The sequence below is a fragment of the Dryobates pubescens genome, chromosome 4 (assembly GCF_014839835.1).
Source record: "Dryobates pubescens isolate bDryPub1 chromosome 4, bDryPub1.pri, whole genome shotgun sequence".
NCBI lineage: Eukaryota > Metazoa > Chordata > Aves > Piciformes > Picidae > Dryobates > Dryobates pubescens.
In genome coordinates this window covers 26,190,485-26,211,904 of record NC_071615.1, presented here as the reverse complement: position 1 = coordinate 26,211,904, position 21,420 = coordinate 26,190,485, and the positions used below count along the sequence as shown (strand labels likewise).

The following is a 21,420-nucleotide window of genomic DNA, read 5'->3' as shown; positions in this document are numbered from 1 at the left end:
CTTCTACCAAGGCAGCACAGGGAGGGAACTCTTGTGCTCCACAGGTGGCCTTTGGGCCGCTCCACAAAGGTGGCCTTCGGGCCGCCCATCCAGAGGGAGCAGCCATCTACCATGGCAGGACAGGGAGGGAACTCTTGTGCTCCACAGGTGGCCTTTGGGCCGCTCCACAAAGGTGGCCTTCGGGCCGCCCATCCAGAGGGAGCAGCCATCTACCATGGCAGCACAGGGAGGGAACTCTTGTGCTCCACAGGTGGCCTTCGGGCCGCTCCTGCAGGAGGAGGCAAGCTCTCTAGACTCAGGGTAGGGAACCTGTCACTCATGCTCTGCAGAGGTGGCCTTTGGGATGCACGTCCAGGAGGAGGAAGCTTTCTAGATTCCCAGGACAGTGAAGCATAAAAAAAATAAAATAACACAAACCAACATAAACCAAAATAAAATCCTATTTCCACCTGTATCCTTTGTGTTTTGTGTCCTTTGAAGTGTTTTTGGAGCTGGAAACCTCCCAGCATTTCCAGCAAAGAACAGATTCATGGTTCCTCCACTCATGGGGAGTGCAGGGAACAGAAGAGCACAGTTCTGCTGTGGGATGCTGAGGTCAGCATCCCAACAGGCTTTGACACAGGGCTGAGGGCTCCATCCAGGAGAGCAGCTCACCGCAGTGCAGGTCCCAGACCCATCCAGGTCACAGGAACAGACACACTTATAACAGCTCTGAGGCAGAGCCTGGAGACCCCTGGCTGAGCTAAGAGACATCCCCTGGGCATTCAGCATAAGATGGTAGGGGTGGGAGTCCCAGGGGAGGCTGGTCCCAGCAATTCAAACATATGAGCACCCCCAGGACCCTGACAGAAACAGACTTGCACTGCTCAATGGCTTGAAGCCCAGGTGAAGAGCACTGACAAGTGGTGTCCCTCAGGGGTCTGTACTGGGACTTGTGCTGTTTAATATTTTTATCATTGATATAAAAGTGAGATTGAATGCACCATCAGCAAGTGTGCAGATGACACCAAGCTGAGTGGTGCTGTTATGCCAGAGGGACAGGATGTCATCCAGAGGGACCCGGAAAGCTGTGGGGGTGGCCCAGGTGAACCTCAGTAAGAGGTTCAGTAAGAGCAAGTGCAGACTCCTGCACCAGAGCCAGACCAATCCTCATTACCAATACAGGCTGAGGGATGAGGTGATAGAAAGTAACACTGCAGAAAAGGACTTGGGAGGTGTGGCTGATGAGACCCTGGACATGAGCAGGCAGTGTGCGCTTGCCACCCAGAAAGCCAATCACATCCTGGGCTGCATCAAAAGAAGCGTGGCTGGACTTGCTGATTTTGGGGGTCCTTTCTGGCCTGGATGCTAATGTCATTCCATGGCTCTGTGATCTCCTGCCCGTCTTGTTGGCCAGCACAGCCAAGTTTCTCATTGCTTTTATGCTTTGTTTGCTCCTCAGTAGAGGAGATTGACTAAATATGCCTTTCTAAGCCCATCGTCAAGGGCTGAGGAGCAGCTGGGTGCAGGGGTGGTTCCTGCCACAGCCTGAGAGAAAAGTGGCAGCATGAGCTACATCCTTGAAGCCTAGCAGCACATAACATGTCAGGGATGTCCAGCAGCTGTGCCAAGTGGCCACCTGGGGCAGGGAAAGCTCCCTGGGCACACTGGACACAGGGACTGCCTCAGGGCCGGCACCCCAAAGGCTTCCTCTGAAGGACACTGGGCAGAGGGGCGCTGGGCGGGGCGCTGGTGGGCAGGGCTGAGCACGGGGAGCTGTCACCTGATGTCACAGGGCCACCAGCACCTGGCAACGGCAGTGCTATGCCACCAGCCAGTATAAAAGGGAGCATCCTCCCGTGCCTGCTGACAGACCTGGCCCACAGGAGGCACCGGAGGAGCAGGTGGTATGACTTGGTAAGGCCTGAGGGATGAAGAGCAGAGGCTAGACCAGGCTGCTGGGGATGAGGACAACCACCAATTGCTGGAGCTGCCTGAGGCTTTTTCAGCTGGGCAGCAAGAGCAAGACCAAGGGAATGTGTTCTCAGGAGCCCAGCAGAGCTCACCATCTTCACCCCCTGCAGTGGTAGCGGCAGCAGGCAGGGGAAGGATTTTTGTCCTCAAGGCCTATCAGGCCAGGGGCATTTGGCTACTCTGTGAAGCCACTGAGAGAACAGCTGCAGGTTGAGGGAGAAGAGGGCTTGGGCATCTCCTGGGAGGCATGAGAAGCCTGTGGGAGGAGGAAGCAGGTCTTGCTCACGTGCTCAGGGAGTAGCCGATCGCCAGCACCGGGGTCAGGAAGGAATTTTTTCCCCCGGGGCACATTGGCACTGGTCCCTGGGGGTTTTTTGCCTTCCTCTGTAGCACTGAGCATCACCGCTTGCCAGGGCTCCTCCGCTCCCTTTCGGCTGGGCTACTGCCTGCTGCTCATGCACCAGGAAGATGGCCTCTCATGCCCTGAGGCTAGGGGAGGAAGGCTTTTTTCCCCTCACAAGGGACTATTAAGTGTCCCCGGGGTTTTTTTGCCTTCCTCTGCAGCACTCAGCACAGCCCCTTGGCCAGGCCTCTTTGGGGCCATTCTGGCCAGGGGTCTGCTGCTTGTGCTACACAAAGGTGGCCCTCGGGCTGCAGAGCCAGGGACAGAAAGCTCTCCAGACCACCCTAGCTAGCCAGGTGCCTGTTGCTTGTCCTCCTCAAAGGTGGCCTTCGGGCCGCCCATCCAGAGGGAGCAGCCTTCTACCAAGGCAGCACAGGGAGGGAACTCTTGTGCTCCACAGGTGGCCTTTGGGCCGCTCCACAAAGGTGGCCTTCGGGCCGCCCATCCAGAGGGAGCAGCCATCTACCATGGCAGCACAGGGAGGGAACTCTTGTGCTCCACAGGTGGCCTTCGGGCCGCTCCTGCAGGAGGAGGCAAGCTCTCTAGACTCAGGGTAGGGAACCTGTCACTCATGCTCTGCAGAGGTGGCCTTTGGGATGCACGTCCAGGAGGAGGAAGCTTTCTAGATTCCCAGGACAGTGAAGCATAAAAAAAATAAAATAACACAAACCAACATAAACCAAAATAAAATCCTATTTCCACCTGTATCCTTTGTGTTTTGTGTCCTTTGAAGTGTTTTTGGAGCTGGAAACCTCCCAGCATTTCCAGCAAAGAACAGATTCATGGTTCCTCCACTCATGGGGAGTGCAGGGAACAGAAGAGCACAGTTCTGCTGTGGGATGCTGAGGTCAGCATCCCAACAGGCTTTGACACAGGGCTGAGGGCTCCATCCAGGAGAGCAGCTCACCGCAGTGCAGGTCCCAGACCCATCCAGGTCACAGGAACAGACACACTTATAACAGCTCTGAGGCAGAGCCTGGAGACCCCTGGCTGAGCTAAGAGACATCCCCTGGGCATTCAGCATAAGATGGTAGGGGTGGGAGTCCCAGGGGAGGCTGGTCCCAGCAATTCAAACATATGAGCACCCCCAGGACCCTGACAGAAACAGACTTGCACTGCTCAATGGCTTGAAGCCCAGGTGAAGAGCACTGACAAGTGGTGTCCCTCAGGGGTCTGTACTGGGACTTGTGCTGTTTAATATTTTTATCATTGATATAAAAGTGAGATTGAATGCACCATCAGCAAGTGTGCAGATGACACCAAGCTGAGTGGTGCTGTTATGCCAGAGGGACAGGATGTCATCCAGAGGGACCCGGAAAGCTGTGGGGGTGGCCCAGGTGAACCTCAGTAAGAGGTTCAGTAAGAGCAAGTGCAGACTCCTGCACCAGAGCCAGACCAATCCTCATTACCAATACAGGCTGAGGGATGAGGTGATAGAAAGTAACACTGCAGAAAAGGACTTGGGAGGTGTGGCTGATGAGACCCTGGACATGAGCAGGCAGTGTGCGCTTGCCACCCAGAAAGCCAATCACATCCTGGGCTGCATCAAAAGAAGCGTGGCTGGACTTGCTGATTTTGGGGGTCCTTTCTGGCCTGGATGCTAATGTCATTCCATGGCTCTGTGATCTCCTGCCCGTCTTGTTGGCCAGCACAGCCAAGTTTCTCATTGCTTTTATGCTTTGTTTGCTCCTCAGTAGAGGAGATTGACTAAATATGCCTTTCTAAGCCCATCGTCAAGGGCTGAGGAGCAGCTGGGTGCAGGGGTGGTTCCTGCCACAGCCTGAGAGAAAAGTGGCAGCATGAGCTACATCCTTGAAGCCTAGCAGCACATAACATGTCAGGGATGTCCAGCAGCTGTGCCAAGTGGCCACCTGGGGCAGGGAAAGCTCCCTGGGCACACTGGACACAGGGACTGCCTCAGGGCCGGCACCCCAAAGGCTTCCTCTGAAGGACACTGGGCAGAGGGGCGCTGGGCGGGGCGCTGGTGGGCAGGGCTGAGCACGGGGAGCTGTCACCTGATGTCACAGGGCCACCAGCACCTGGCAACGGCAGTGCTATGCCACCAGCCAGTATAAAAGGGAGCATCCTCCCGTGCCTGCTGACAGACCTGGCCCACAGGAGGCACCGGAGGAGCAGGTGGTATGACTTGGTAAGGCCTGAGGGATGAAGAGCAGAGGCTAGACCAGGCTGCTGGGGATGAGGACAACCACCAATTGCTGGAGCTGCCTGAGGCTTTTTCAGCTGGGCAGCAAGAGCAAGACCAAGGGAATGTGTTCTCAGGAGCCCAGCAGAGCTCACCATCTTCACCCCCTGCAGTGGTAGCGGCAGCAGGCAGGGGAAGGATTTTTGTCCTCAAGGCCTATCAGGCCAGGGGCATTTGGCTACTCTGTGAAGCCACTGAGAGAACAGCTGCAGGTTGAGGGAGAAGAGGGCTTGGGCATCTCCTGGGAGGCATGAGAAGCCTGTGGGAGGAGGAAGCAGGTCTTGCTCACGTGCTCAGGGAGTAGCCGATCGCCAGCACCGGGGTCAGGAAGGAATTTTTTCCCCCGGGGCACATTGGCACTGGTCCCTGGGGGTTTTTTGCCTTCCTCTGTAGCACTGAGCATCACCGCTTGCCAGGGCTCCTCCGCTCCCTTTCGGCTGGGCTACTGCCTGCTGCTCATGCACCAGGAAGATGGCCTCTCATGCCCTGAGGCTAGGGGAGGAAGGCTTTTTTCCCCTCACAAGGGACTATTAAGTGTCCCCGGGGTTTTTTTTGCCTTCCTCTGCAGCACTCAGCACAGCCCCTTGGCCAGGCCTCTTTGGGGCCATTCTGGCCAGGGGTCTGCTGCTTGTGCTACACAAAGGTGGCCCTCGGGCTGCAGAGCCAGGGACAGAAAGCTCTCCAGACCACCCTAGCTAGCCAGGTGCCTGTTGCTTGTCCTCCTCAAAGGTGGCCTTCGGGCCGCCCATCCAGAGGGAGCAGCCTTCTACCAAGGCAGCACAGGGAGGGAACTCTTGTGCTCCACAGGTGGCCTTTGGGCCGCTCCACAAAGGTGGCCTTCGGGCCGCCCATCCAGAGGGAGCAGCCATCTACCATGGCAGCACAGGGAGGGAACTCTTGTGCTCCACAGGTGGCCTTCGGGCCGCTCCTGCAGGAGGAGGCAAGCTCTCTAGACTCAGGGTAGGGAACCTGTCACTCATGCTCTGCAGAGGTGGCCTTTGGGATGCACGTCCAGGAGGAGGAAGCTTTCTAGATTCCCAGGACAGTGAAGCATAAAAAAAATAAAATAACACAAACCAACATAAACCAAAATAAAATCCTATTTCCACCTGTATCCTTTGTGTTTTGTGTCCTTTGAAGTGTTTTTGGAGCTGGAAACCTCCCAGCATTTCCAGCAAAGAACAGATTCATGGTTCCTCCACTCATGGGGAGTGCAGGGAACAGAAGAGCACAGTTCTGCTGTGGGATGCTGAGGTCAGCATCCCAACAGGCTTTGACACAGGGCTGAGGGCTCCATCCAGGAGAGCAGCTCACCGCAGTGCAGGTCCCAGACCCATCCAGGTCACAGGAACAGACACACTTATAACAGCTCTGAGGCAGAGCCTGGAGACCCCTGGCTGAGCTAAGAGACATCCCCTGGGCATTCAGCATAAGATGGTAGGGGTGGGAGTCCCAGGGGAGGCTGGTCCCAGCAATTCAAACATATGAGCACCCCCAGGACCCTGACAGAAACAGACTTGCACTGCTCAATGGCTTGAAGCCCAGGTGAAGAGCACTGACAAGTGGTGTCCCTCAGGGGTCTGTACTGGGACTTGTGCTGTTTAATATTTTTATCATTGATATAAAAGTGAGATTGAATGCACCATCAGCAAGTGTGCAGATGACACCAAGCTGAGTGGTGCTGTTATGCCAGAGGGACAGGATGTCATCCAGAGGGACCCGGAAAGCTGTGGGGGTGGCCCAGGTGAACCTCAGTAAGAGGTTCAGTAAGAGCAAGTGCAGACTCCTGCACCAGAGCCAGACCAATCCTCATTACCAATACAGGCTGAGGGATGAGGTGATAGAAAGTAACACTGCAGAAAAGGACTTGGGAGGTGTGGCTGATGAGACCCTGGACATGAGCAGGCAGTGTGCGCTTGCCACCCAGAAAGCCAATCACATCCTGGGCTGCATCAAAAGAAGCGTGGCTGGACTTGCTGATTTTGGGGGTCCTTTCTGGCCTGGATGCTAATGTCATTCCATGGCTCTGTGATCTCCTGCCCGTCTTGTTGGCCAGCACAGCCAAGTTTCTCATTGCTTTTATGCTTTGTTTGCTCCTCAGTAGAGGAGATTGACTAAATATGCCTTTCTAAGCCCATCGTCAAGGGCTGAGGAGCAGCTGGGTGCAGGGGTGGTTCCTGCCACAGCCTGAGAGAAAAGTGGCAGCATGAGCTACATCCTTGAAGCCTAGCAGCACATAACATGTCAGGGATGTCCAGCAGCTGTGCCAAGTGGCCACCTGGGGCAGGGAAAGCTCCCTGGGCACACTGGACACAGGGACTGCCTCAGGGCCGGCACCCCAAAGGCTTCCTCTGAAGGACACTGGGCAGAGGGGCGCTGGGCGGGGCGCTGGTGGGCAGGGCTGAGCACGGGGAGCTGTCACCTGATGTCACAGGGCCACCAGCACCTGGCAACGGCAGTGCTATGCCACCAGCCAGTATAAAAGGGAGCATCCTCCCGTGCCTGCTGACAGACCTGGCCCACAGGAGGCACCGGAGGAGCAGGTGGTATGACTTGGTAAGGCCTGAGGGATGAAGAGCAGAGGCTAGACCAGGCTGCTGGGGATGAGGACAACCACCAATTGCTGGAGCTGCCTGAGGCTTTTTCAGCTGGGCAGCAAGAGCAAGACCAAGGGAATGTGTTCTCAGGAGCCCAGCAGAGCTCACCATCTTCACCCCCTGCAGTGGTAGCGGCAGCAGGCAGGGGAAGGATTTTTGTCCTCAAGGCCTATCAGGCCAGGGGCATTTGGCTACTCTGTGAAGCCACTGAGAGAACAGCTGCAGGTTGAGGGAGAAGAGGGCTTGGGCATCTCCTGGGAGGCATGAGAAGCCTGTGGGAGGAGGAAGCAGGTCTTGCTCACGTGCTCAGGGAGTAGCCGATCGCCAGCACCGGGGTCAGGAAGGAATTTTTTCCCCCGGGGCACATTGGCACTGGTCCCTGGGGGTTTTTTGCCTTCCTCTGTAGCACTGAGCATCACCGCTTGCCAGGGCTCCTCCGCTCCCTTTCGGCTGGGCTACTGCCTGCTGCTCATGCACCAGGAAGATGGCCTCTCATGCCCTGAGGCTAGGGGAGGAAGGCTTTTTTCCCCTCACAAGGGACTATTAAGTGTCCCCGGGGTTTTTTTGCCTTCCTCTGCAGCACTCAGCACAGCCCCTTGGCCAGGCCTCTTTGGGGCCATTCTGGCCAGGGGTCTGCTGCTTGTGCTACACAAAGGTGGCCCTCGGGCTGCAGAGCCAGGGACAGAAAGCTCTCCAGACCACCCTAGCTAGCCAGGTGCCTGTTGCTTGTCCTCCTCAAAGGTGGCCTTCGGGCCGCCCATCCAGAGGGAGCAGCCTTCTACCAAGGCAGCACAGGGAGGGAACTCTTGTGCTCCACAGGTGGCCTTTGGGCCGCTCCACAAAGGTGGCCTTCGGGCCGCCCATCCAGAGGGAGCAGCCATCTACCATGGCAGGACAGGGAGGGAACTCTTGTGCTCCACAGGTGGCCTTTGGGCCGCTCCACAAAGGTGGCCTTCGGGCCGCCCATCCAGAGGGAGCAGCCATCTACCATGGCAGCACAGGGAGGGAACTCTTGTGCTCCACAGGTGGCCTTCGGGCCGCTCCTGCAGGAGGAGGCAAGCTCTCTAGACTCAGGGTAGGGAACCTGTCACTCATGCTCTGCAGAGGTGGCCTTTGGGATGCACGTCCAGGAGGAGGAAGCTTTCTAGATTCCCAGGACAGTGAAGCATAAAAAAAATAAAATAACACAAACCAACATAAACCAAAATAAAATCCTATTTCCACCTGTATCCTTTGTGTTTTGTGTCCTTTGAAGTGGTTTTGGAGCTGGAAACCTCCCAGCATTTCCGGCAAAGAACAGATTCATGGTTCCTCCACTCATGGGGAGTGCAGGGAACAGAAGAGCACAGTTCTGCTGTGGGACGCTGAGGTCAGCATCCCAACAGGCTTTGACACAGGGCTGAGGGCTCTATCCAGGAGAGCAGCTCACTGCAGTGCAGGTATCAGCCCCATCCAGGAGACAGGAACAGACACACTTATAATAGCTCTGAGGCAGAGCCTGGAGACCCCTGGCTGAGCTAAGAGACATCCCCTGGGCATTCAGCATGAGATGGTAGGGGTAGAGTCCCAGAGGAGGTTGGTCTCAGCAATTGAAACATATGAGCACCCCCAGGACCCTTACAGAAACAGATTTGCACCTGTGCTGTTTAGTATTTTTATCATTAGTATAAACAGTGAGATTGAATGCACCATCAGCAAGTGTGCAGATGACACCAAGCTGAGTGGTGCTGTTATGCCAGAGGGACAGGATGTCATCCAGAGGGACCCGGAAAGCTGGGGATATGGCCCAGGTGAACTCAGTAAGAGGTTCAGTAAGAGCAAGTGCAGACTCCTGCACCTGAGCTAGACCAATCCTCATTATCAATACAGGCTGAGGGATGAGGTGATAGAAAGAAACACTGCAGAAAAGGACTTGGGAGGTGTGGTTGATGACACATTCGACATGAGCAGGCAGTGTGTGCTTGCCACCCAGAAAGCCAATCACATCCTGGGCTGCATCAAAAGAAGCATGGCCAGCAGATGGAGAGAGGTGATTCTGCCACTTTACCCTGGTGAGACCTCACCTGGAGTACTGCATCCAGCTCTGGAGCCCTGAATACCAGAAGTACGTGGACCTGATGAAGCAGGTCCAGAGGACAGCCACAAAGGTGATTAAGGGGCTGGAACTCCTCTGCTATGAGGACAGACTGTGGGAGATGGGATTGTTCAGTCTGAAGAAGACTCCAGGGAGACCTAAGAGTGGCCTTCCAGTACCTGAAGGAGACCTACAAGAAGGCTGGAGAGGGACTGTTTGCAAAAGCCTTTAGTGATAGGATGAGGGGCAATGGTTTTAAATTAGAGAAGAGTACATTTAGATTGGATGTTAGGAACAGGTTCTGCACCGTAATGGTGCTGGAACACTGAAACAGGTTGTCCAGGGAGGTAGTTGAGGCGCTGTTCCTGGAGATATTAAAAAATAAGTTCAACAAGGCTCTGGGCAACCTGATCTAGTTGAGGATGTGCCTGCTGACTGCAGGGAGTTTGGACGAGATGAGCTTTGGAGGTCCCTTCCAACCCAAACCACTCTATGATTGTACATCTCAATCTGTTATGAATAAGGCATGCTGTACTCCTGAAAGCACAGAAAAACTTAGGGCCTTTCAGTGAACAAATTTGCTTCATCTAGAAATTTTAAATGGCTTTTGGCCAATATGTTTGTCTGCACTATAATGAGAGATGAAGATAGCTAGCAAAATACTTTAAAAAATCATTTTCTGTACAAAGAGATTCAGCTCTGGTTGATCTGTTTTGCAATTTGCTTGGAAAACTGCAGGAAAGGGACATTGTAAAGCACAGAATATCAATAAGCTAAAATTATTTTGCAAGATAATATGCCTGTAAGTCATGGATAAGCTTCCTACTTCTGATGTTTCTTCTCTTACCACCCAATTTATCATTTGAAGAACAACATAAAATGATGACAACAGCCTCCACAATTTAGAAGTGCAGCCTGCATGAGTTCTACCAGGCCATGCCAGTGTTTCCTTTAACATTGCAAAAGATAGCCCTTGGAAACTGTGCTTCCAAAGTTTAGAACTGGCCACCATTCTGCAGGAGAGAAGCTATTAATGAGGAGTGTATGCAGAATATTCAGATACCAATTAGATACCAACTTCTTATTCCCAGAGATTACAGCAGGAAAAAAAAAATCACAACTAATGGTTATTGTTATAGGATTCAATAGGAAGCAGCTACAGATTAATCTCTAGCATGGATCAAAACCACTGCCCATTCATTTGCTGATTTCTGGTGCAGAGAATGAATGCACTGCAATTTACACTTAGCATCCATCTCTCCACAGCTTCTTTGGAAGAAAACAAGGGCCTAATCTTTCATTTCTAATAGCCATGCATGTGCTTTGCTTTGAGAACATGACTGGTTCCATGTTAATCCCTCAAAAATTAAACCCCTACCCAGGAAAAGTAAACTGGGAGGGAGAAAATGTGAACAATGAATGGAGAAGAGCAGTGAGAGGAAGACACAGCAAGAGAGCGACCTAAGGAAAGTAGGGAGATAACTGAGCATGAACTGTAATAAAACAGTGATAGAGATGGCAAGATTGCAACAATGCTTGGTCACTAAGGGCACAAGATGCCATCTTAAGTAAACTGGTCCAGGCACATGGAAAGGTGGGCATGTTAGGTTTAAAACCTGAACCACCTACTCTGAAGCAGAAAGAACTGCACATAAAGTCCAAAGGACACATTGTGAGAGTTACATCTCTCGGCAAAACACTTACACCTTTGAACATCTGCCTTACTTTCAGAGTCATATATGATGTCATCCTTTATCACTTCAGCTGCCTTCAAATGGGAGGTATCATTTGAGGACAGTGATGCCAAGACCTGCCTGGATGTGTTCCTGTGCAATCTGCTTTAGCTGAACCTCCTCTAGCAGGGGGGGTTGGACTCAGTGATCTTCAAGAGGTCCCTTCCAACCCCTACCATTTAAAATCTGTGATAGTAAAGATAGTTAAGGAAAAGAACCCACAGCCTACACGATGATCTCGAAGGTCTCTTCCAACCTGGTTAATTCTATTCTATTCTATTCTTTACCATGACTTCCTTAAAGGACCAAAAGCACACCACCACTGCACAAACCCCTCTACAGAAGCTTTTCAGGGCATTGCTACTAGCACTGTTAACACCACACAAATGACAGAGGTGAATCTTGGAGGCACTGAAAGGGAGAATGGGTCAGAAGCTAATATTTGGAGACCCCTGCATTTAACTGTTGACTGTATCTACTTGAAGGGGTGAAACAGAGGTCATGTTTAAAAGATGCAGAGATGGGGTGCTGAAGGACATGGTTTAGCATCAGACTTGGTAGAGTTGGAGAATGTGTGGACTTTACAATCTAGTCACACTTGGTAGGTCTGGAAACAGCATATACTGGTTTCATCTGGCTGAAGTGGTCCACTAGATACAGAACTGGGAAAGGCCAAAAGTGACTCAGCCTGATAAAAAGAAGTCACTCACTGGACCCGAGAGCAGCCAGGTGTAGGCAAGGGAGACTAGAACAAAGAACATATTGCTGCACTAATCCATCTGCCAAGGCTTACGATACCTAATATCTTCTCTGTTCAGCATTTGTGCAGGCATTCTATTGTTGGTTTTCTTACGTCAGGTTTGCTCCTCTGACACTGTGTTCCTGAAATAAATAGTGCTGTGCTTAGTGAAAGCTGTCTAGCCTCTGGGCACCTCTGTTGATGTTTTACAGGGAGAGCAGGACTGCAGTAGTCGAACAAAACAACTTGCTGTGGTGATCCCAGCCAGCCACAGTCACCAACCTCAGCCTGGTGAGAGACCTAACTACAATACGACCTCCGGAGGAGAAGCCCTAAGACCAGAGCAAGGTTCTTTTCCAAAGGCCACAAAAGCACCGTGAAGATGGGTAACATTAGGAGACAACAAATCCAAACATCAACAAAATTCACTCCAAGCAGGTACACTGTGAAGACTTTTGTGATACAGATGGCTACATCTGAAGTAGAAAGGTGGAACAACCATCCAAACAGACAGCTTGAATCAGGGATTAGAGTTACAATGCAGGGACCCACAACTCCTACCCTTATAAGCACATCACTGTGTCTAACATTTTCCACCTCTGCTGGCAACGTGTGACACTTTCTCCTCATGCGCATTGGATGTTTGGTAACATAGCTGTACAAACAAGTTCTGATCCAAGTCTGATGGCAGGGAAAATGTGGATGTTTCTACTTGCCTCAGTGGGCAGTGCAGCAATACAAGGCTCTCCAAGCCTAAAATCAACCTGGAAAGTTATTAAACAAATGCTCAAATGTCTATTAATGAATAGTTCCAAAACCCAAATTATGGCGAGTTGCCTTTTTTGGGAAAGAAACAACATGAAAGCCTGAAAGAGAGAAAGAAAACATGCCATTTTAAAGCTCAAAAAGGTCAAGATGTTCCTGCTTATATAAATTTGAGATAAACTACTCTGTCAAAAGCCAAATATGGACAAGAACTTGGATCCTCTAAGATTTGTGTATGAAGAAACGTTTAATAAACAGCCTCCAACAGTGTTTTGCTTTCCTATAAGGAAATGCTGACAGCGAAAAGCCTGCTGCAAGTGAGGAAGAGGAGTCTGATGTTCACCCTGATAAATTCCCAGCAGCGTGCACAGACATTGTGGCAAACCATTCTTTCGAAAGTCTGGTTTAAGCATTTCTCATTAGCTACTCTACATCAGATATGGAGATGATGACAACTGAAATCTAGTGGCAGCTAAAATGCTACTGCAGTAATTATTAGATCGCTCTTTATCTCCAGTCAACTGCCAGCAGTCCATGTTAATTTATCTAAGAGGCTTCATGCTGTAGCAAACACTACCAGTACATAAGAGAGATAAAAACCTCTGAGATAATAACTGCAAATATTAAATCTGTCTCACTCTTCCCACCAAATTAGAGTTCTTCATTATTCCTAACTTTGTACACTGGGAGTGGAGGAATAAAAAAGTGAAACCATTTTCTTGCCATGTAGCTTTTCTGCAAAGAAAACTTAGATTCCAGACATTTTGTTACAGCAACAGAGCTGGGTTGTGTTTGAATTTCCCAACAAATCATTTTTGAGTGTTTATACATGTTCCTGAAAACCTGCTGATGTTCATAATACTATAGTTGTCTTGAGGGAAAGCAAATGCACACCTCAGGTGGGCTGTTAGAGAATTCAGTTTCCTCTGCACAGCTCAGAGCTGATATATAGTGTATACAAAGGGAAGTTAGAACATCTCTGGAGTTGAAGCTTAGCAGGAATGAAATGCAACTCCTGCTCCTGAAGGCACAATATGTCTGAAACACCCAGAAAGGTTGTTCTTCAAATCCCCATATTTTTTGTCATCTTACCACAGCTAACCTTTAAACGCACTGAAGTAATAATGTCTGTATTTTAACAGAGTCAACGTTTACTATTCTCCTTTCAACTAAAGAGTTTTTCTGTGGCACTTCATCAAAACCACACCAGTGTCTATGCATTTTTCCATGCATGGTGGATATATTCAATACAACTATTTTTTTGCCATAAGATGCATGGCTGCCATTTCATACACTGTTTTACATAAAATCATAGAATCATTAAGGCAGGAAAGGACCTCCAAGGTCATCCAGTCCAACTATCAATCCAACACCATCATGCCCACTAAAACATGTCCTGAAGTGCTATGTCTACACGACTTTCAACACTTCCCAGGATGGTGACTCTACCACCTCCCCGGGCAGCCTGTTCCAATGCCTGACCACTCTTTCAGAAAAGACATTTTTCCTAACATCCAACCTAAACCTTTCTGGACCCATCTTAAGGAAATTTCCTCTCATCCTATCACTAGCTACTTGGGAGAAATCTCTTCCATCACAGACTCACACCTCACTATAATCTCCTTTCAGACTGAGGTCAGCCCTTCAGCCTCCTCTTCTCCAGACTAAACAATTTCAGCTCCTTCAGACACTCCTCACAGGACCTGTTCTCTAGATCCTTCACCAGCTTTGTTGCTCTTCTCTAGACATGCTCCAGCACCACAAAGTCTTTCTCGGGGTGCAGGGCTCAAAACTGGATCCAGTTATTTGAGATGCAGCCTCACCAGTGCTGAGTCCAGGGGGACAATGGTCCTGCTGGCCACACTATTGCATACCCAGGCCAGGATGCTGCTGGATTTCTTGGCCACCTGAGCACACTGCTAACTCATGTTCAGCCAGCTGTCAACCAGCATCCCCTGGTCCTTTTCTGCTGAGCAGCTTTCCAGCCACCTTGCCCCAAGCCTGTGGCTGCTGTGACAGAAGTGCAGGACATGAGACTGACTGACTGCCTACTCCATTTCCTGAGACCATGACCAAAAGTTAACTCTTATAACCAATTCTAAATCCAGCTCCTGTAAAGACTGTTTTCCAGTTGGCCACCCTTAGGAATGTGCACATGAACTGAAGAGGGGAAAAACAGATACCTTGTGATAAAAGGAGCCATGGCTCCTTTACATGAGGAATAAGCAGCCAGCATGTCCACACAGGCAGGACTCTCTTAACTCTTTTTTCAGCCTACTTTAACCTCTGAATAGCAGCCCCAAATGCCCTGTTGTATCAAAGCATATAAGCTGCATAACTTTTGCTCTCTTTGTTTTGAAAACCTCTTATGTATCTATGTTTCTTAGGCCTGCAGTTTACTGGGTATCATCAGCTTTCTAGTGATGGTAGTGGTGGTGGTAACAGACTAAGTTTTCTGTGTCCCAAAACAAACACTCATATAAAATTATTTGGAGATATTTCCAAGAATATCACAATGACAATTATTAAACACCTGCAAGGTGAGATCCGCCTTCTGTTCTGTTTTAACATATTCCCTTTACAGGACACCCAGGAGCACCCCACACGACAAATAACAAACACTGACTATGGTGTACCCAGACCAAGTTCTAAAGAAAATCCACAGCACACAACCTGATGCAAATAATTCCTTATTGTTCTCATGGACCAGGATGATATTAAATATTGCTCCAACAATATATTTTTTGTATTAATTAAATATTGCTCCATTCAAACTTTTCAGCTCAAATGTTGCCAATCCAAACATCACAAACGCCCCTAGTCAGGCTGTTTCCACAAGCTAGCTTTGAAACAAATGCTAGAGTGACCATCAGCAATGCAATAGTTAACAGTGTTGCCATACAAGTGGTAATAACAGGCTTCAGCACTAATCCTCTATTGAACAGACTGGGAAGAGCTCACAGTTTCTTTGGTTCTCTTGTTCCAGTCTGGCTGCTAATTCAAAACATAGTCATATATCAGTTTACATTGTGAAGGTCATACCCACAAGGTCAGCAACATTCTTTCCCTAAACAGGAGAGCAGGCTCATAAAATCTGTGCAAATGCACGCACAAAACTAAGCCATTAGGGATGTGTGGATCTGCCACCCCTGTGGAGTGGTCAAGAACACTGACTGCAGGAAGCACAGGTGTTTTATTTCAGGTCAGAGGTATGCTTTTTTAACGACTCTTCCCACTGTCCCCACTTTGTCACCACCAGACTGAGGCACACAAACTGTCCTGATGAAGCTAAAGTGAAAGATGCACTACAGCAGCTCAAGGGCATTCAGTCTGCCAGACAGACTGTTCTAAAGCAAAGTCCCCAAAATGCACTCGGCAGGTATTTGCTTCTACAGACCTATTCCTAATGGTTTCCCCTCTTTTGTGACTGTGGATATAGCCACAGCACCATCTTAGGTTCTGAGTGTTCCTTGCATCAAGCTAACAGCAAACCCAAGTGATCTTCACAGCATCCCATGTTCATTCTTTATAGGAACCAAAACACCAATACCCACCTTTTGGAAGGGGAGGAGTGGGAAGAGTGGAAAGAAAATGAAAAAAAGTTATCTAGACTGAGATCCTGAGAGGCTGGAGACAAAATACCTTCAAAGACACTAAGGGCCAAGTGCTGGTTTTTCAAGGGAAAAGCATTGTTTCTTGGAACAAGCCAGTGACTACTGTCATTAACACCAGGCATTCAGCCAGTGGGGGCAAGGATACACTTCACAACTTGCACTTCACATTTTCTGGGGTTTCTGAAGCAACACCCTGTTCAATATAGTAAATTAATCAGGAACAACACGGGGGATTTTTCTTTTACCCAGTTAAACTTCTATTTTTCCACAGAATGGTTTGGGTTGGAAGGGAGCTTAAAGATACCTAGTTTTAACCTCCTTGTCATAGGCAGGGACACCTTCCACCAGACCAGGCTGCTCAAGGCTTTATCCAACCTGGCCTTGAACACCATCAGGGAGGGGGCATCTGCAACCTCCCTGGGCAACCTGTTCCAGTGTCTCCCCATCCTTAATATTAGAACATGTCTTCACAGCTTTTGATATGGTATCTGGGCTATGACACCTGTCTGAACAAGTTCTTTCATCATAAAACAGCTGCTCCAGACCACCACCAGATTCATTTTGCCTCTTTTTACTGAAGCAATGCAGTCTTTCACAAGTTTGCCTGCCCTACTACAGAGCAGGTTTAGAGTATTTCTCATTGCTGAGCACTGAGGACTGCTGACTCTACTGATTTGCTCTAGTAAAACACTCAGCTGCAAGCATAAGTGTAAACACAAGTCAGTGCTCAGGGCAACAAACCAGGCTGCTTTCAGAGCATCTGTTTTAAATCCAAGCTCTGTTTTTTACCTAAATGATTTTAAAATTTCAGAAACCTACCTTAATTTCCAAAGCAGGGTATTTTATGAGGTTCCTCGTGGGAACTGGTACTGCAACCTGGTTTACTGTAATCCCAACTCCTCTCCTTCCATGTCCTCAATAGCCATCCTCATGTTCCTTTTCTCCTAGTCTCTCCAATCCCCTGAACTCATTTCCCAGGGCCCAATACTGTGCAGTCAGGGTTTCTCTACATGCTCAGACGTCCCATTCAGTACTTTCTCACATCCCCTGTGTTGACAGTATCTGTGTTCCAAACATCCCCAACACATGATACCAAGCCTTCTCTTTTAATCACTTCTCTTTTAAGCACTTAAGTAGCACCATAGCTCCCTGTGATGGACCTGATGACTACACTAAAAGCCCAGTTCACAATATTATATGCTTTACCTGGGTTTGGTTTCCCACCTGTGCAAAATGGAACAGTGCTATTGGAACTGACAAACCTGTTTAGTGCTAGCCACACTTATCCAAACAGACAAGCAAGACATTTTACCCACACTTCCCTTTGTGGGGGAGCCAGTTTAAGCCTATCTTCTTTAGCAAGTCATTGCTTTTCAGGAAACATAGGAACTTCACATTTTTTTAGACTTCTAATCTGTAGAGGAATGTATCAGGAATGGATCCATTATGTTCAAAACTCAGCAGAGGGCAAACAGCAAATACAGACTTCACTCTAGGCAGCAGGACTATTTCCATAGGGACCAAACGAGGTTATAACATAAGCAAAACAAACAAACAAGAAAACCCCAACCAAACAAAAAAGAGCAATTAAAAAAAATCCAAAACTCATTTAAAACTGAAACAATCAGGTAAAAAGTGGATTATTGTTCATATCAAAATATCCTTTGGCTATAGAGAAAAGCATTCTCTTCCACAAGCTTTTTAAATGATTCATATCCTTGACTTGAAAAACCTCTCATCCCTCTCATCTGTCATAGATTACTCAGGGACTCGTAAGAGGAAATCCTGAAAATATTTGGCTATCTTTATCAGGAGGTATTTTCCCCAAATCCAAATAGCTTTAAAAATGAAAATACCCTGAAGTTTCTAAACTCCATCAACAGAAAGCCTTTTCAGACCTCTGCTGAAGTGAAAATGAGCACCAGGACTGCAATCAACAATGGAGGAACAGAAGAAATCTTTTACTGTGTAAATCCATTTGACGACTTCACTCTGTACCAGCTCATTATTACCATTAGCCCATATTACCCTAATTCTTGTAACTGGAAAAAAAAGCAGCAAGAAACCCGAGGGGAAGGAGTAATAAGAACTCACCTATGAGATACATGCCAATCCAGTCCCCTGCATCCACTTCCTCCTTTATATCCCAGTATATCACTAGGTCCTGCGAATGCCCGATGGAGTAGTAGGAGCTGCTGACCATCAGGGTAGACCGGCTGTCTGAAGTGACAAGGTCCGTGTCACTGGTAGACCTAGGGATGGTGACAGTCTCATGGGAATTGTTCCTGATGTCCATGTTATGGAACTGGTCAGGATTATAGCTGTATCTGAGAGGCTCTTTGCACCGGCGTCGACTCTGTGAGTTCCTAGATGGAGACGCCATGGCTGCCAGGCCCAGGAACCTGTTTTGGTACAGATTCTGCGAAGGAAAACAAAAAGACAAAAGAGTATTTAAAGGATTGCTCATTTTTCAGTGATGTCAAAACTCAGGAAAAGCTGTACATCAGCACAAGAAACTAGCAGATCTTTGTCCTTCTGGCACTGCAAGAAAAGAGGCGGGAAAAGATGTAGCAGGAATCACAGTGCTAACTCAGCCCCTACTTTATAATCTTACCACAAAAACAAGTGAAGAGCAAGCCTTACACCACCAAGCTCAGCCACAACTGGCAGTGTGTGAAGACATTAATAATAGCTGGCTTCTTCCATGTTAATGCATGCATCCACACACATCATGACTGTTGAAGTGCAAGCAAGCCATTCTCCTATCATCAGGAGATAGTCTTCCCACTTTTGACACCCAGAATTATGTCTTCTCCCCAGTAATTTGCATTGCATTTGCAGAAGACTTTCTTAAAGCACAGTCACCCTAGAGATCATAACCTACCTGAAGAGACTAGTTATCTGAGTAAGAACTCTTCCTGCTGAAGATCTGAAGAGTAAGAGCTGTGAAAATAGAATTACCCCTGTTGCCATAACAGAGATGTCTTCCACTGACCTGTAAATACAAACAGGGTCACCCAGCACAGCTGATGGCTTCCAGTGCTATTGCTTGGCTTTGGTTTTTGCTGTAGACTCTGAGATACTGTGCATACCTGCTCCAGTAGGAATTTGGGAATGCACCAGGCAACTAATGGCAATTGAGATGGTTACTGAAGTGTAGTCATCATTCTAGAAGCTGAACATACTACTTAAATTCCAACCTACCATCCTCTTTCTCAAGGCAAGATGAATGACTTACGCAAAATACAACAAGTACCCAAGTGAAGAGCTCTTGTGAGCTGGCAGATGGGTAATGCTGAAGTTACAACTGGGTTAAAGTTTGTTGTGAAGGCATGCTCTGGCACTGATCAAAATACTGTTTATTCCTCACTTCTGTGCTGTTTATTTTTAACATTCTCCTTCCCAGCTTTCCCTCTTCTCTCCCTACAGCTCTGCTATTTCAGTCATTCTGCTTTTCATTATTCATTAGCCCTTCCATTATCTGTCTGTTGCCAACCATGCTGTCAAATTCGTTAGATACGAAACCCAGACAGCTTTCCAGTATGGTTTTCACATGATCAGAAATGAAATCATCATTTTGAACTCAAACAAATTAAATGTGGGGGGGGGGGAGGGGGGGGAATAAATCACAGCTCCTCTGTCCAGCCAAGCAGTTATTTAACTCTGGCTTTATTAAGGCTATGCCAGCACAGAACACGAAGTTTATAAAAATAATAATAATTTTAACATTGGGGGTTTTTTAGTACTAATTGTTGTGGAATAATTAGAGCCAGTATTGTGTCTTAGGAGTCCGTTACACAAAACTGTGTGGAGAATTAAAGGCAGAAATCCCTTGACTGGCACATAGAATATGCTGTCACTTTACAGACACAGTCCTGTAACACTTAAAATCCGTTGACCCAAATCCTCACTTACTGCTTTAAACAGGGTTTATAAGCAGAAATAGCTCCAGTGGGAATGCCACACCTTAGAGGAAGTGCTGGTGAGACTGAAGCTTATAATACAAAAGGCTACACTAGAGATACAGGAATAGATACTGGAATAACTCCCAAGAGTGGTGGATAGCCCTACCTGGACAGTTTTAAGACTCAGCTTGACAGGGTGCTTGGCCATCTCATGTAATTTACACTATCTCCTAGAAAGGTTGGAACAGATGATCCTTGGGGTCCCTTCCAACCTGGCATTCAGTCATTCTGTGAATAGAGAAGGATCGAAGCATGTAGGGGAATGAGGTACACGGTGTTGCATGTCCTACACAACTAATGTTTTGCTGCTGCTTTTCTAAGAGTTATATGTATTCAGTGTTTGAAAAGAGAGTTCACAATATAAAGACCAATATTCCCTGTAAAGAGAAAATGTAGCTTCTTTCTGGGTCACTCTGTATCATTGGCCTGCATCATACTCCTCTCAAAAGTGTGACCAGCAGAACGAGGAAGGTGGTTCTCCACATCTGCTCTGCTGAGACCCCACCTGGAGCACTGCATCCAATTCTGGGGCCCTCAGAATAAAAAGGATACGGAACTGTTGGAGCAGGTCCAGAGGTGGGGGGGAGGGGGGGTGGGGGGTGTCAGGCTGAGAGAGTTGAAGCTGTTCAGCCTGCAGTAGAGAAGGCTCTAGCAAGACCTTATAGAAGCTTTCCGATACCTGAAAGGAGCTACAAGCAAGTAGGGGATGGACTTCTTTACGAGGGCTTGTAGTGACAGGATGAGGGGCAATGGCTTTATGCTTGAGGAGAGTAGCTTTACACTGGATATTAGAAATAAATTCTTTACAGTCTGGGTAATGAGACACTGGAACAAGTTGCCTATGGTAGGGGGTTGGAACTAGATGATCTTGAAGGTCCCACTGAACCCAAACCATTCTATGTTTCTATGAACCTATTAATCCTGTGGCTGAAAGGCTTCACACCATTACTGCGAGCTGAATTTCATCAAAGCATTCAGAGCTGCTGTGCAGCAGCTTCCCCTGAAGAGCTTAATGTTAGGGATTTTATTTTTTTATTGTTATTTTATTTGGGATTATTTTAAATCACGCCAGAAAGGCACATGATGCTTTAGCTACACAGAGATAGATTTCAGCAAAGCACCTGCAAGGATCCAGATCAATCCTCTGTTCAGACAATTAAGAGATGTTTTTTTAGATACTTGGACCAACACCAGTTACCTCCCATTGCCGCTTTGTCAGAGATGTATTTGTGCAGGTCAGGATGATGGCACAACAGACTTTTGCCATCTAAACCAAAGATACTCTATGACTGAAATATAATCCATCACTGGAGCAAAGGAAGAAATTAACAGGAACAAGGTGACAATGATAGCCAGCACAACAGTGGGCTCAAA

At 48.3% G+C, this 21,420-nt stretch overlaps 1 protein-coding gene across 6 annotated transcripts in view; it reads right to left on the bottom strand.

Moving 5' to 3' along the window:
- HECW1 (HECT, C2 and WW domain containing E3 ubiquitin protein ligase 1) overlaps positions 1-21,420 on the bottom strand; it is a 290,701-nt gene that overhangs the window by 183,206 nt on the left and 86,075 nt on the right. For all 6 annotated transcript variants that reach the window (XM_054160975.1, XM_054160974.1, XM_054160972.1 and 3 more), the window contains one exon: positions 18,176-18,500. In XM_054160975.1, coding sequence (XP_054016950.1) covers positions 18,176-18,500 — 325 coding nt within the window. The remainder of the gene's footprint in view (positions 1-18,175; positions 18,501-21,420) is intronic.